Source organism: Schistocerca gregaria, chromosome 10 (genome assembly GCF_023897955.1).
Source record: "Schistocerca gregaria isolate iqSchGreg1 chromosome 10, iqSchGreg1.2, whole genome shotgun sequence".
Lineage (NCBI taxonomy): Eukaryota > Metazoa > Arthropoda > Insecta > Orthoptera > Acrididae > Schistocerca > Schistocerca gregaria.
This window is the reverse complement of record NC_064929.1, coordinates 198,027,301-198,043,086: the sequence shown is the minus strand read 5'-3', so window position 1 is coordinate 198,043,086 and position 15,786 is coordinate 198,027,301. Positions and strand designations below refer to the sequence as shown.

General features: G+C 44.7%; 1 protein-coding gene across 1 annotated transcript in view; it reads right to left on the bottom strand.

Annotated features, from left to right (window-relative positions):
* LOC126293620 (corticotropin-releasing factor-binding protein) overlaps positions 1-15,786 on the bottom strand; it is a 943,223-nt gene that overhangs the window by 97,190 nt on the left and 830,247 nt on the right. Inside the window, exon 5 of the mRNA XM_049986901.1 lies at positions 8,442-8,652. Coding sequence (XP_049842858.1) covers positions 8,442-8,652 — 211 coding nt within the window. The remainder of the gene's footprint in view (positions 1-8,441; positions 8,653-15,786) is intronic.

The following is a 15,786-nucleotide window of genomic DNA, read 5'->3' as shown; positions in this document are numbered from 1 at the left end:
AGGTCGACGGGCACGTGCACCTTCCGCCGACCACTGGCGACAACATCGATGTACTGTGGAGACCTCACGCCCCACGTGTTGAGCAATTCGGCGGTACGTCCACCCGGCTTCCCGCATGCCCACTATACGCCCTCGCTCAAAGTCCGTCAACTGCACATACGGTTCACGTCCACGCTGTCGCGGCATGCTACCAGTGTTAAAGACTGCGATGGAGCTCCGTATGCCACGGCAAACTGGCTGACACTGACGGCGGCGGTGCACAAATGCTGCGCAGCTAGCGCCATTCGACGGCCAACACCGCGGTTCCTGGTGTGTCCGCTGTGCCGTGCGTGTGATCATTGCTTGTACAGCCCTCTCGCAGTGTCCGAAGCAAGTATGGTGGGTCTGACACACCGGTGTCAACGTGTTCTTTTTTCCATTTCCAGGAGTGTAGTATAGTGTTATATTTGTTTTCTTTCTACGTATTAACAGGTACAGTGAAACACGAAGAATAACGAACTGTACTCCATCAGCGACAGAACCTCCGTGGCGCGCGCTAACTGCTACCACCTAGCAACAGCGCTTTCAGTCGCTGCTGCAGTACTAGTTTATCGAGCGAGGTGGCGCAGTGGTTAGCACACTGGACTCGCATTCGGGAGGACGACGGTTGAATCCCGTCTCCAGCCATCCGGATTTAGGTTTTCCGTGATTTCCCTAAATCGTTTCAGGCAAATGCCGGGATGGTTCCTTTGAAAGGGCACGGCCGATTTCCTTCCCCATCCTTCCTTAACCCGAGCTTGTACTCCGTCTCTAATGACCTCGTTGTCGACGGGACGTTAAACGACACTAACATAACCACTACTGGTTATTCTCCGTGTTTCACTGTCCATGTTAATACGAGGGTCACTCCAAAACAAATGCACACTATTTTTTTACAATCATCTTTAATTCTACATGTTTGAAAGTTTTACAGTGTGTAGATACATCCTTAAGAACAATATTTTAATTTCTCCACGTAATTTCCATCCCTCTCAACAGCCTTACGCCATCTTGGAACCAGCGACTGTATACCCGCACTGTAAAATTCTGGACCAACCTGTTGGAGCTATTGTTTGGCAGCGTGCACAAGGGAGTCATCATCTTCAAACCTTGTTCCACGAAGAGAGTATTTCAGTTTCCCAAAGAGATGATACTCACATGGAGCCAGGTCAGGACTGTAAGGCGGGTGTTTCAGTGTTGTCCATCCGAGTTTTGTGATCGCTTCCATGGTTTTTTGACTGACATGTGGCCGTGCATTGTCGTGCAACAGCAAAACATCCTGCTTTTGCCGATGTGGTCGAACACGACTCAGTCGAGCTTGAAGTTTCTTCAGTGTCGTCACATATGCATCAGAATTTATAGGGATTCCCAAAAGCAAGAGTCCTTCAGAATCGAAAACACCGTAGCCATAACTTTTTGAGCAGAAGGTGTAGCTTTGAATTTTTTTTCTTGGGTGAATTTGCATGATGCACTTCCATTGATTGCCTCTTTGTCTCTGGTGAAAAACGATGGAGCCATGTTTCATCACCTGTCACAATTCTTCGAAGAAATTCATCTTCACCATTCTGGTACTGTTCCAAAAGTTCGCTGCATACCATTTTTTTGTATCTTTGTCAGCCACTGACAACATCCTGGGAACCCACCTGGCACAATTCTTCTTCAACGCCAACACTTTCAGTACTCTGCAAACACTTCCTTCCCCTATCCCAACGTAGCGTGACAATTCGTTCACTGTGACGCGTCTGTCAGCAGTCACCAATTCGTTAACTCCCTGCACATTGTCTGGAGGGTGTGCAGTACGAGGCCTACAGCTGCGAAGACAATCCTCAATATTTCCATGCCCGCTTTCATCACGTAAACCGCTCGCCCACCGACTGACTGTTCTGCCATCGACAGCAGCATCTTCATACACATTTTTCAACCTCTTGTGGATGTTTCCCAATGTCTCGTTTTTACAGCACAGGAATTCTACGACAGCACAATGCTTCTGACGAACGTCAAGTGCAGCAGCCATCTAGAACACATGCTGTGACGGCACCACTCACAGGAACAGGTTGAACTAAGTTTGGAAACAAGCGGGAAGGATATATCTACACATTGTAAAACTTTCACACGTTCAGAATGAAAACTGAATTTTTACAAAAATTGTGTGCATTTCTTTTGGAGTGATCCTCATACGTACATTCGACAGAACGCTCCTTAATTAGTCGGTGTTGAACTGGACTAATTTGGGAGCGTTCTGTGGAAAGGGAACGCTAAATTCCGATTTTAAAATTTATTTTCTTGTAACGGGAGACAAAGCAACTCAGGAAAGCCGTGATGAGCACTATCTGTCTGCGCTGACTCCCACTAATACTTTGCAAAAAGGGAATTGTGCTAATGTTGGCGAAAGACCAGAGAAATGTCGCCTGTCGGCCCTTAGGAGGTCATCAAAAATACTGAGGGAATTAGCTGACATATCGTCTTTGACGACGGGAAGTGCGTTTTTCCGCGGCGCCTAAGAACTTGAATCTCGGAAAGGATAGAAATGTGTGCTGCGGTAATGAGCAGTCACGGAAATTCGTTACAGCTAAAGGACGACAAAACCAAGAGTACGCGACAAGGCATTCTCAATCGAACAACCGTTCTGTAATCGAGACTGTGATACGGTAAGTACATCTTCATCCATACTCCGCAAACCACCTGAGGGTGTGTGGCGGAGGGTACCTTGAGTACCTCTATCGGTTCTCCCTTCTATTCCAGTCTCATATTGTTCGTGGAAAGAAAGATTGTAGGTATGCCTCTGTGTGGGCTCTAATCTCTCTGATTTTATCCTAATGGTCTCTTCGCGAGATACACTTGGGAGGGAGCAATATACTGCTTGACTCTTCGGTGAAGGTATGTTCTCGAAACTTCAACAAAAACCCGTACCGAGCTTCTGAGCGTCTCTCCTGCAGAGTCTTCCACTGGAGTTTATCTATCATCTCCGTAACGCTTTCGCGATTACTAAATGATCCTGTAACGAAGCGCGCTGCTCTCCGTTGGATCTTCTCTCTCTCTTCTATCAACCCTATCTGGTACGGATCCCACACTGCTGAGCAGTATTCAAGCAGTGGGCGAACAAGCGTACTGTAACCTACTTCCTTTGTTTTCGGATTGCATTTCCTTAGGATTCTTTCAATGAATCTCTCTCTGGCATCTGCTTTACCGACGATCATTTTTATATGATCATTCCATTTTAAATCACTCCTAATGCCTAGTCCCAGATAATTTATGGAATTAACTGCTTCCAGTTGCTGACCTGCTACATTGTAGATGAAAGATAAGGGATCTTTCTTTCTATGTATTCTTAGCACATTACACTTGTCTACATTGACATTCAATCGCCATTCCCTGCACCATGCGTCAATTCGCTGCAGATCCTCCTGCATTTCAGTACAATTTTCCATTGTTACAACCTCTCGATATACCACAGCATCATCCGCAAAAGGCCTCAGTGAACTTCCGATGTCATCCACAAGGTCATTTATGTATATTGTGAATAGCAACGGTCCTACGACACTCCCCTGCGGCACACCTGAAATCACTCTTACTTCGGAAGACTTCTCTCCATTGAGAGTGACATGCTGCGTTCTGGTACCTAGGAACTCTTCAATCCAATCACACGATTGGTCTGACAGTCCATATGCTCTTACTTTGCTCATTAATTGACTATGGGGAACTGTACCGAACGCCTTGCGGAAGTCATGAAACACGGCATCTACCTGGGAACCCGTATCTATGGCTCTCTGAGTCTCGTGGACGAATAGCGCGATAGGGGTTTCACACGATCGTCTTTTTCGAAACCGGTGCTGGTTCCTACAGAGTAGATTTCTAGTTTCCAGAAAAGTCATTATACTCGAACATAATACGTGTTCCAAAATTCTACAACTGATCGACGTTAGAGATATAGGTCTATAGTTCTGCACATCTGTTCGACATCCCTTCTTGTAAACGGGAATGACCTGTGCCCTTTTCCAATCCTTTGGAAGGCTATGCTCTTCTAGAGACCTACGGTACACCGCTGCAAGAAGGGGGGGCAAGTTCCTTCGCGTACTCTGTGAAGTAAATCGCTTGTTCTTAAATCCGAGACTACTTCTTCTTCTTCTTGTTGCGTTACGGTCTCTGTAGAACCACGGGTAGCCCGTTCGTGGACTGCAAAAAAATGGCTCTGATCACTATGCGACTTAACGTCTGAGGTCGTCAGTCCCCTAGAACTTAGAATTAGTTAAAGCTAACTAACCTAAGGACATCACACACATTCATGCCCGAGGTAGTATTCTAACCTGCCACCGTAGCGGTTGCTCGGTTCCAGACTGTAGCGCCTAGAACCGCACGGCCACTCCGGCCGGCCGTGGACTGCATTTTCCTCTTCTTGTCCTTCTTCCTGTCGGAGCACTGCTGACACTGTAATCTTTTCCTGCATTATTCTCTGTCATTGATCTCCGGCACACTGGTCGGTGTATTTTTGTTCCTCCAATTTTCCTTTCCTTCGACATTGATCCCCAATTCCAACCAGTCCTTCCGAAGTTCAACAACCCCCTTGGTTCCTGTCTTTCCCCTTGTCCTCCCTGTTGTTTCCCACACTCTCTTCGTCATTCTGTCCATACTCATCCTAACTACATGTCCCGCAAACCTTACCCTTTTGAGTCTGATTTCCCCGGCTATTGTTCTCATGTTCCGGTACAATTCTTCCCTACGTCTTCGCATCCACCTCTCTCCACCTCTTTTGGGACCTAGTATTTTTCTCTCTTCTTTCTCTAGTTGTTGTGCCCATATCTTCCTAGGGCCGTCTTCTCAGCAGCATATAATACTTAATTCCTCACTGTTGCCTTGTAGTGGCTTATCTTTGCCTCTGTGGATATATTCTTTTTATTGTATATCTCCCTCGTCATACGGAAGGCTGACTTCATCTTCTTTATCCTCTCTGTTATTCCCTCCTTGCTTCTGTTCCTTCCTGTTATAAATTCTCCCGGGTATTTAAATCTGTCCACCATTTGCACAGTGCCTTTAGGTGTTTCCCCGTCTGCAGTGCTATTTATTGTCTTTGTCTTGCTATAGGCGATCCTCAGTTTCACCTTTCTGGCTACCTTGCTTAAGTTGTCGAGTTGTGTCTTTGCGTCTTCTTCCGTCTCACTTACTATTGCTATGTCATCTGCAAAGACTAGGCAGTCCACTTGAGCGCTGTTGTCCTTTTTGTCCCCCCACATGTGTGTGTGGTATTCCCATTTCCTCATTTATTGCTCTCCACTGCCTGATCATTTCGTCCAGTGCTATACTGAACAACAATGGTGACAATCCATCTCCCTGTTTAACACCAGTCTTGATCTCAAATTCTTCTGACAGTGCTCCTCTGAATCTCACTCTTGCTTTTGTGTCTGTCAGAATTACTTTTATGCGTTCTTGCGTAGTTCCGTCAACCCTTCTGTTCTTCAGGATCAGAGTCTGTCTGTCGATGGAGTCATATGCCTTTGTGAAGTCCACGAAGGTTATTACTGTCTTTTTGTTTATTAAGGCCCTATGTTCTATCAGTTGCTTCTAAATCCGAGACTCCTGTTGAGTTCGTTACTTTTTCCAATATTTCGAAAGAAAGATGTCAGTAAGGATATCAGAGGCTGGTTATTGAAGTCTCTCTAGTCGCCTTTTTTGTGTGAGGGAGTTAAAAAGAAATGGCTCTGAGCACTATGGGACTTAACTTCTGAGGTCATCAGTCCCCTAGAACTTTGAACTACTTAAACCTTACTAACCTAAGGTCATCACACACATCCATGCCCGAGGTAGGATTCGAACATGCGCGGTAGCGGTCGCGCGGTTCCAGGCTAAAGCGCCCTGAACCACTCGGCCACAGCGGCCCGCGAAGAAGTTTAACAACTGAATATTTTTATCTGTCTGAAAAAATACTCCGTGTCAGTCATGCATTACGTATGTCACCTCTGGAAATGCAACAAACCCTTGTGGTGACAGTGTTTCGGCTCGTTAGTGGATACAGTGTGTGAGACCATAGCCCGACCGCAGAAGATAAGATTAGATTAGATTTGTTTTTCGTTCCATAGATCCGTGCTGAGGAGATCCTCCTGGATGTGGAACATGTCATTTTTTTTCAAGCTGAAATAACAATACTAATAGTATGAATATATACAATACATCAATTGTTCCTATTAAAAAATTCGTCAATGGAGTAGAAGGAGTTGGCCACTAGTAAGTCTTTCAGGCTCCTTTAGAACTGATCTTTATTTGTAACTAAATTTTTTATGTTTGCTAGCAAATGATTGGATGTGTGTGTTCCTGAGTAGTGGACCCCTTTTGAACTAAAGTAAGTGCTTTTAAGTCCTTGTGCAGATCATTTTTGTTCCTGGTATTGTATGTATGAACTGAGCTGTTTGTTGGAAAAAGAGATATATTATTTAGGACAAATTTCATTAAGGAGTCACTATACTGAGAGGCAGTAGTTATTATACTCACTTCTTTGAAGAGGTTTCTACAGGACGTCCGTGAATTTACTCCACAAATAATACGTATTACACGCTTTCAGGTATTCAAGGGCATTATTTACTAATCCTGACAGTCCCATTCTATCAGCAACAGATATAAAGTAAGTGTTAAATAGATTTGCCACACTATGCCCATCGGTTACTAATGTGTCATCTACCCTTAGTGCTATTTGCTCCTGTTCCTTTGTGGTTCTACCAGTCTCCTCTTTCACTATATTCCATATTGTTTTTATTTCGTTCCCTGACATTGTTATCTTCTCGTAGTGCATTTGTTTAGATGTCTGAATTACTTTTTTAAATATTTTACAGTATTCCTTGTATTTAGCTAAATCATCAGCATTGGAGCTATTCTTGGTCGACAGATACATATTCCTTTTTGTCTTACAGGAAATCTTTATTCCTTGAGTAATCCATGGTTTTATTAGAGACTTCTGTTTAATTTGAGTAATTTTTAGAGGAAAACAGTTTTCAAACACGGTACTGACATTGTCCATGAATGTGTTATATTTTTCATTCATGTCATGAGCACTATAAACATCTTTCCAGTTCATATCTTTGAGCAGTTTTCTAAAACACTCAATTTTTGGTTGATTGACTACCCTCCTGTACTCAGATTTACCAGACTTGATAATCTGCTTAGAATTAACATCTAAAACAAGGAGCGGCATTTCATGATTTGATAGTCCATTTATTACAGGTTTTATGATGTGATTTTGCTCCTTTGATTTGTTTGTAAAAATGTTATCAATGGCTCTCCTTGAGGATTTAGTGATCCTAGTTGGAAAGTTTATAGTGTGAGTTAGATTGAAAGACAACATTACTAACTGCAGTAAATGTTTACTGGAAGATTGCATTAGAAAATCTGTATTTAAGTCACCAGCAATCAACATTTCTTTGTTTCTACCTGTTAAATAAACCAAAAGAGCTTCCAGAAGATTTATGAACAGATTATAATTTCCTGCAGGTGTGCGGTAAATAGTTACTATTATATAGGATCTGTTATGGAACTCTACTTCTGTTGCACATGCTTCTAGATGCTGCTCCAAACAAAATTTATTAATGTCACTGTTCTAGAATTTATGGCAGTTTTTAATAAATGTAGAAACTCCTCCTCCATCCATATCTACTCTGCAGAAGTAGGGAGCTAGCTTAAATCCTGAAATGTCTAACATATCTATACCAGTAGTCACTTGATGTTCAGAGAGGCAGATTATGTCAATTTCGTTAGATGAATTCATTTCATCGATACAAATGGGTAGTGTATCAACTTTATTTCTGATTCGCGAAATGTTCTGGTGTAATAAAGATAACTGATACTGCATACTAATGGGATTACAACTGCTTTGGCGAAGATGAACTGGCAGTTTCTGATTACTTTCTGTTAAACATTGTTTAAACGGAGGCTGTATGCTAAAATCTGAATCCTGTTCATCTGTTTTCTCAAACTGAGTGTGTCTTCCAATCTCTCTTAAAACTCGTTTTCTTTCCCCCGTCCCTATCCTAAAAAAAGGCATCCCTCTGACACCTGTGACCACTGGTATTTTACCACTTGTGTCCCCCCTTAAGTTATCTGCAATCAACCCAGACAGTTTTCACTTTCCTTTTGAGGTAAAGGCAGTGCATAGTGTAGTCCACCTATAGATAGCATCCACAGCAATCAAACCAATATGGGGCCATATATCTGTCCTAAGCAGCCACTCCAAGTTCACCCTCCCTACAGAAGAGTTCAAATGAAGCCGATCATGGCGTCTCAACACAGACACAAATCCCACACTCGTATGCTCCGTTGCTGATTTTCCGACATGTGACAGTTAGGAAAGTTTGGCTCTATTTGCAGTGCCCAATTCTACTGTGACCTCAGTGCGAGGTCGTCTTCGTCCAGCCTGTATGAGAATAGAGACTGGTGGTACTCACGTGTGGGGTTCTTGATGAAGCGGACGGTGAAGCTGAAGCCCTTGTCCCGCTGCGGTACGCGGTACTGGATGAGGGCGGCGTTCTGAGAGGAGCGGAACACCTCCTTGACCTTGCGCGTGCCGCAGAACTCGCGGTAGCGCAGCTCCAGCGGCTTGGGGTGGTCCTCCAGCGACGGGAAGAACTGCCGGTTCAGCTCCCAGCCGTCCACGAACTGCGGCACGCCCACATCGCGTTACGTCACACCACACCAAAAAACACTGTTTCACAGGCAGGGGATACACAAGAATGTGGAACGTGTCAGGACAACAAAAATACGCTGGCGTGTGAAACGTAAGGACGAGCCACATCAAGTAACATTCAAAGTCTACCCTCTTGTTTGTTAAGCTGATTAATTTTCATGTAAGAAGTAGTAGTAGTAGTAGTAGTAGTAGTTGTTGTTGTTGTTGTTGTTGTTGTGGACTCCAGTCCTGAGAGTGGTTTGATGCAGCTCTCCATGCAAATCTATCCTGTACAAGCTTCTTCATCTCCGAGTATGTACTGCAACCCACATCTTTCTGAATCTATTTAGTGTATTCATCTCTTGGTCTCCCTCTACGATTTTTACACTCCACGCTGCCCTCCAATACTAAATTGGTGATCCCTCGGTGCCTCAGAACATGTCCTACCAACCGATCCCTTCTTCTAGTCAAGTTGTGCCACAAACTCCTATTCTCTCCAATTCTATTCAATACCTCCTCATTAGTTATGTGATCTTTCAGAAACGACTTCCTGACACTTTAATCTAGACTCGACGTTAACAAATTTCTCTTCTTCAGGAACGCTCTCCTTGCCATTGCCAGTCTACACTTTATATCCTCTCTACTTCGACCATCATCAGTTATTTTGCTCCCCAAATAGCAAAACTCCTTTACTACTTTAAGTGTCTCATTTCCTAATCTAATTCCTCAGCATCACCCGACTTAATTCGACTACACTCCATTATCCTTGTTTTGCTTTTGGTGATGTTCATCTTATACCCTCCTTTCAAGACACTGTCCATTCCGTTCGGTTGTTTTTCCAAACCCTTTGCTGTCTCAGACAGAATTACAATGTCATTGGCGAACCTCAAAGTTTTCATTTCCTCTCCATGGATTTTAATACCTACTCCGAACTTTTCTTTTGTTTCCTTTACTGCTTGCTCAATATACAGATTGAATACCATCGGGGAGCGGCTACAACCCTGTCTCACTCCCTTCCCAATCACTGCTTCTCTTTCATGCCCATCGACTCTTATAACTGCCATCTGGGTCCTGTACAAATTGTAAATAGCCTTTCGCTCCCTGTACGTAAGAAGTATCTCTCTTTAATATAAGCCGATGCAGTGCTCCATGGTTCCCATTTCTACCGCTATGTATCTAATTCTTTCAATTAGCCCCGATAAATTGAGATCTGGATAACCAAACCAGCTGGAAAAATATAGTATTCTAATTTAAAAATGAAGCAACGGATAACGCAACATCGGTGAATGCCCATGGGACAATACGTGCACATTAGGGACGGTAAGACTTTTTCTGATACTATGAATTCAATGGAGTATATAGAGAGTCTATGCAAGGGCGATGTACTTGAGGACAGTATTATGGAAATGGAAGAGGATGTAGATGAAGATGAAATGAGAGATACGATCGTGCACGAAGAGTTTGACAGAGCATTGAAAGACCTGAGTCGATACAGGGCCTCGGGAGCAGACAACATTCCATTGTAACTACTGACGGCCTTGGGAGAGCCAGTCCTGACAAAACTCTACCTTCTGGTGAGCAGGATGTATGAGGCAGGCGAAATACCCTCAGACTTCAAGAAGAATATAATAATTCCAATCCCAAAGAAAGCAGGTGTTGACAGACGTGAAAATTACCGAACTATCAGTTTTATAAGTCAGGGCTGCAAAATACTAACGCGAATTCTGTACAGACAATTGGAAAAACTTGTAGAAGCTAACCTCGGGGAAGATCAGTTTGGATTCCGTAGAAATATTGGAACACGTGAGGCAATATTGACCCTACGACTTACCATAGAAGCTAGATTATGGAAAGGCAAACCTACATTCCTAGCATTTGTAGACTTAAAGAAAGCTTTTGACAATGTTGACTGGAATACTCTGTCAAATTCTAATGGTGGCAGGGGTAAAATACAGGGAGCGAAAGGCTATTTACAATTTGTACAGAAACCAGATTGCAGTTATAAGAGTGTAGAGGCATGAAAGGGAAGCAGTGGTTGGGAAGGGAGTGAGACAGGGTTGTAGCCTCTCTCTGATGTTATTCAGTCTGTATATTTAGCAAGCAGTAAAGGAAACAAAAGAAAAATTCGGAGTAGGTATTAAAATCACGGAGAAGAAATAAAAACTGAGGTTCGCCGATGACATTGTAATTCTGTCAGAGACAGCAAAGGACTTGGAAGAGCAGTCGAATGGAACGGACAGTGTCTTGAAAGGAGAATATAAGATGAACAACAAAAGCAAAACGAGGATAATGGAATGTATTCGAATTAAATCGGGTGATGCTGCGGGAATTAGATTAGGAAATGAGACACTTAAAGTAGTAAAGGAGTTTTGCTGTTTGGGGAGACAAATAACTGATGATGGTCGAAGTAGAGAGGATATAAAATGTAGACTCTTCTGAAGAAGAGAAATTTGTTAACATCAAGTATAGATTTAGTTGTCAGGCAATCGTTTCTGAAAGTATTTGTATAGAGTGTAGCCATGCATGGAAGTGAAACGTGGACGATAAACAGTTTCGACAAGAAGAGAATAGAAGCTTTCGAAATGTGGTGTTACAGAAGAATGCTGAATATTAGATGGATAGACCACATAACTAATGGGGAGGTATTGAATAGAATTGGGGAGAAGAGGAGTTTGTAGCACAACTCTACAAAAAGAAGGGATCGGATTGTAGGACATGCTCTGAGGCATCAGGGGACACAAATTTAGCATTGGAGGGCAGTGTGGAGGGCAAAAATCGTAGAGGGAGACCAAGAGATGAATACACTAAGCAGATTCAGAAGGATGTAAGTTGCAGTAAGTACTGGGAGATGAAGAAGCTTGCACTGGATAGAGTAGCATGGAGAGCTGCATCAAACCAGTGTCTGGACTGAAGACCACAACAACAACATGAATTCAGTTAGCCGCATGAAGTGCATAGTGCATACAACGGATTTGCCTGGATTGAAAATTCATAGGATATAGTCATTATCTCAGTGGTATGGATGAAGGATACTAAATAACGCTAAGAGAGGATTTCAGTTATCATTCTGATTTATTTCGATAGTATTTAAGAAAACTATTACTCTCTGTGACAAAACATTTAAGGTAACTATTACTGCTTGTGACAAAACATACATGAAATATAATTATTTTTAAGAAAATTACCACTCTTAGTGACAAAACCTACATGAAGCACTCACTGTCTCTTGCATCTCGTCATACCGAAAACATAGACAAGACTTCGTCGCCAGTTACATCTACTAATGATTGAAATCGGTAAAAATGAATCGTACTGAATGATTTCCTCGTAACACCATTTAGTTATTGTCACAGCCATTTAACGCGCGGAGTAGGGAAGGATATTACATTTCACTCTCTCAGACATTACTTGTGTCACTACACATGCAGTACCATGCGGATCAGTTAATATTGAAACCGCGTATTGTGTAGGGGAAGAAAAATTTGAATCCAATACTTAAGTTGACCTACATAGGTCAAGTGAAGTATGGGATGCAAATCTTACCTATGTCGGTGTTTTCGACTTCGCGAGTAGTATCAACTGAAGAATGTTTCTCAACATTCGTCTTTGCTGTTAAATTTGTGCAATACACCATCTCTGATGACATCTGACGTCATTGGTCAAAGCCGACAGGTTGTATCCTATTCTTCAGTAATCCCCAGTGTAGCATAGAAGGAAACTGGAAGAAATATGCAGTGACACGATCAGAAATGACACTTTCATTCAGAGACAATAATTACACTGGAGTTACCGCGATTTATAACGGTTTCCTGGAAATTGGAAAACACTGGAAATGGTTATTAATGAGGTGTATCACCGCGGACGGAAATGCACACTTTGCGGAGTATCCCCACGCTGGCCACAAGGCTGGTAAGCGATTCTTGCAGTAGGGTGTTCCATTGGTCCACCAGTGCGGTTGACAATTCTGGATGGTCGCTGGCGCATGTGGACGAGCTGCGGTACGCCTCCCCAACGCATCACAGGCGTGCTCGACGAGTTTTTAAATCAGAGGAACGGACAGGCTAGTGCAATCGTCTCTCGGTCCATGAGCTACCCCACCTACGATGCCTTCGCGGATTGCTATCCATAAAAATGAGGTCAGGGTCAAATGCATCCCGCACACGAGGAAAGAGTAGAATACGAGAACACTGACCTACGAGTCTACCGTGTTCAAGCATTAGTAGGTCAGTACGCCCGCTCAACATTATGCACTCGTAGGCCGTAACAGTTGAACCACAATAACCATCACGTTCGACAGTGTTCCTCAGCGTATTGTGTGTTCCCGTCTATCGCCATGTGAAGGTACGTGCACCACTGACGAACATGATCGTCTCGGTGGTTTTGCTGTTACGGTAAATGGAAGCATAACGTCGCACGCGCGTACTGACCTCCTAATCTTCCAACACGGTAGACTCACAGGCCGATGTTCTTGTGTGTTCGCAGCTCGAGGTCTCGCCGTCGCGTTATCGCTTCCCGAGCACGCGGTCCCCGGTTTGATTCCCTAAGGGGCCACGGATTTTTCACCTGCCTCGAAATGACTAGGTGTTTGTGTTGTCATCATTTCATCATCATTCACGAAGGTGGCGAGTTTGGATTGGGCAAATGTTGGGAATTTGTACGGACGCCGATAGCCCCGCCGTTGAGCGCCTCATAAACCAAACTACATCATCATCATCATCATCAATGTTTTTGTGGCGCTTTACTCCTTCCACATGGCGCCTATTCAGTAGTCTATTCGGAATCCTGATTTCTTTTTACACGACTGCCTATTAAAATTGCTACAGACGCGAAATTTAACACACAGGAAGAAGATGCCGTGATATGAAAATGATAAGCTTTTCAGAACATTCACACTAGGTTGGCGCCGGTGGCGACACCTACAACCTCCTGACATGAGGAAAGCTTCCAACCGATTTCTCATACACAAACAGCAGTTGACCCGCGTTGCCTGGTGAGACGTCGTTGTGATGCCTCGTGTAAACAGGAGAAATGCGTACCATCACGTTTCCAACTTTGATAAAGATCGGATTGTAGCCTATCGCGATTGCGGTTTATCGTATCGCGACATTGTTGCTCGCGTTGGTCGAGATCCAATGACTGTTAGCACAATATGGAATCGGTGGGTTCAGGAGGGTAATACGGAACGCCGTGCTGGATCCCAACAGCCTCGTATCACTAGCAGTCGACATGACAGGCATCTTATCCGCGCGGCTGCAACGCATCCTGCAGCCACGTCTCGATCCGTGAGTCAGCAGATGGGGACGTTTGCAAGACTACAACCATCTGCACGAACAGTTCGACGACGTTCCAGCAGCATGGACTATCAGCTTGGAGACCATGGCTGCGGTTACCATTGACGCTGCATCACAGACAGGAGCGACTGCGATGGTGTTCTCGACGACGAAGCTGGGTGCACGAATGGCAAAACGTCATTTTTTCGGATGAATTCAGGTTATGTTTACAGCGTCCGTGTTTGACGACATCGCGGTGAACACACATTGGAAGGGTGTATTCGTCATAGCCATACTGGCGTATCACACGGCATGATGGTATGGGGTGCCGTCTCGGTCGCCTCTTGTTCGCATTGACGGCACTTTGAACAGTGGACGTTACATTTCAGATGTGTTACGACCCATGGCTCTACCCTTCATTTGATCCCTGCGAAACCCTTCATTTCATCAGGATAATGCACGACCGCATGTTGCAGGTCCTATACTGGCCCTTCTGGATACAGAAAATGTTGGCCTGCTGCCCTAGCCAGCACATTCTCCAAATCTCTCATCAACTGAAAACGTCTTGTCAATGGTGGCCGAGCAACTGGCTCGTCGCTTACGCCACTCACAACTCTCGATGAACTGTGGTATCGTGTTGAAGCTGCATGGGCAGCTGTACCTGTACACACCATCCAAGCTCTGTTTGACTCAATGCCCAGGCGAATCAAGGCCGTTATTACCGCCAGAGGTGGTTGTTCTGGATACTGATAGCTCAGGATCTATGCACCCAAATTGCGTGAAAATGTAATCACATGTCAGTTCTAGTGTAATATACTTGTCCAGTGAATACCTGTTTATCATGTGCATTTCTTCTTGGTGTAGCAATTTTAATGGCCAGTAGTGTATGTGTCAGACGTGGTAGGTAAGACTGGTACAGGAGGACAGGGGCGAACCGCGGCGAAACTAACATCAGACATTAATACTGGGCAGAGTACAAGTGTGTCTGAAGACACAGCGCACCGAACACTGCCAATGATGGGCCGCCGCGGTGGACGCCCCGTGCATGTGTCAATGTTAACACCGTGACATCTGCAACTACGACTTAAATGGACACGTGACCATCGGAATTGGATGTTGGCGCAGTGGCAGAGGGTTGCACGGTCTGATGGATCCCGATACCTTCTTCATCATGCCAATGAGAGGTGGCGAATCCTTCGTCTTCCAGGGGAACAGCTCTTCGACACCTGTACTGTTGGACGGAGACAGGCTGGCTGCGGCATGCAGCTCTGGGGCCCTATCACGTGGGCATCCGTGCGTCCCGTGCGGCTGGTGCAAGCCAACATGACACCCAAGAAGTGTAGTACACTGGTTGCAGACCACGTACACCCCTTCATGACGAGCAAGTTTCCTGATGGCAGTGGGGTATTATTTATTGAAGGGCAACGGCCCGTGAGATCACCGAAGTTAAGCGATATCTCGTGTGGTCGTCACTTGGATGGGTGATCATCCAGGCCGCCATGCGGTGTTGCCATTTTTCGGGGTGCACTCAGCCTCGTGATGCCAATTGGGGAGCTACTCGATCGAATAGTAGCGGCTTCGGTCAAGAATACCAGCTTACGACCAGGAGAGAGGTGTGCTGACCCCACGTCCCTCCTATCTGCATCCTCCACCGAGGATGACACGGCGGTCGGATGGTCCCGGTAGGCCACTCGTGGCCTGAAGCCGGAGTGAAAAAAAGTGGCATTTTTCAACAAGAGAAGACGCCGTATCAAAAGGTCAGGTGTGTGCTGCCCTCCGAACTCAGCAAATCTGAACCCGATCGAACATACCTGGGGTGTGATTCATCGTGACGTCAGACCTCAATTCCCCTCCTCC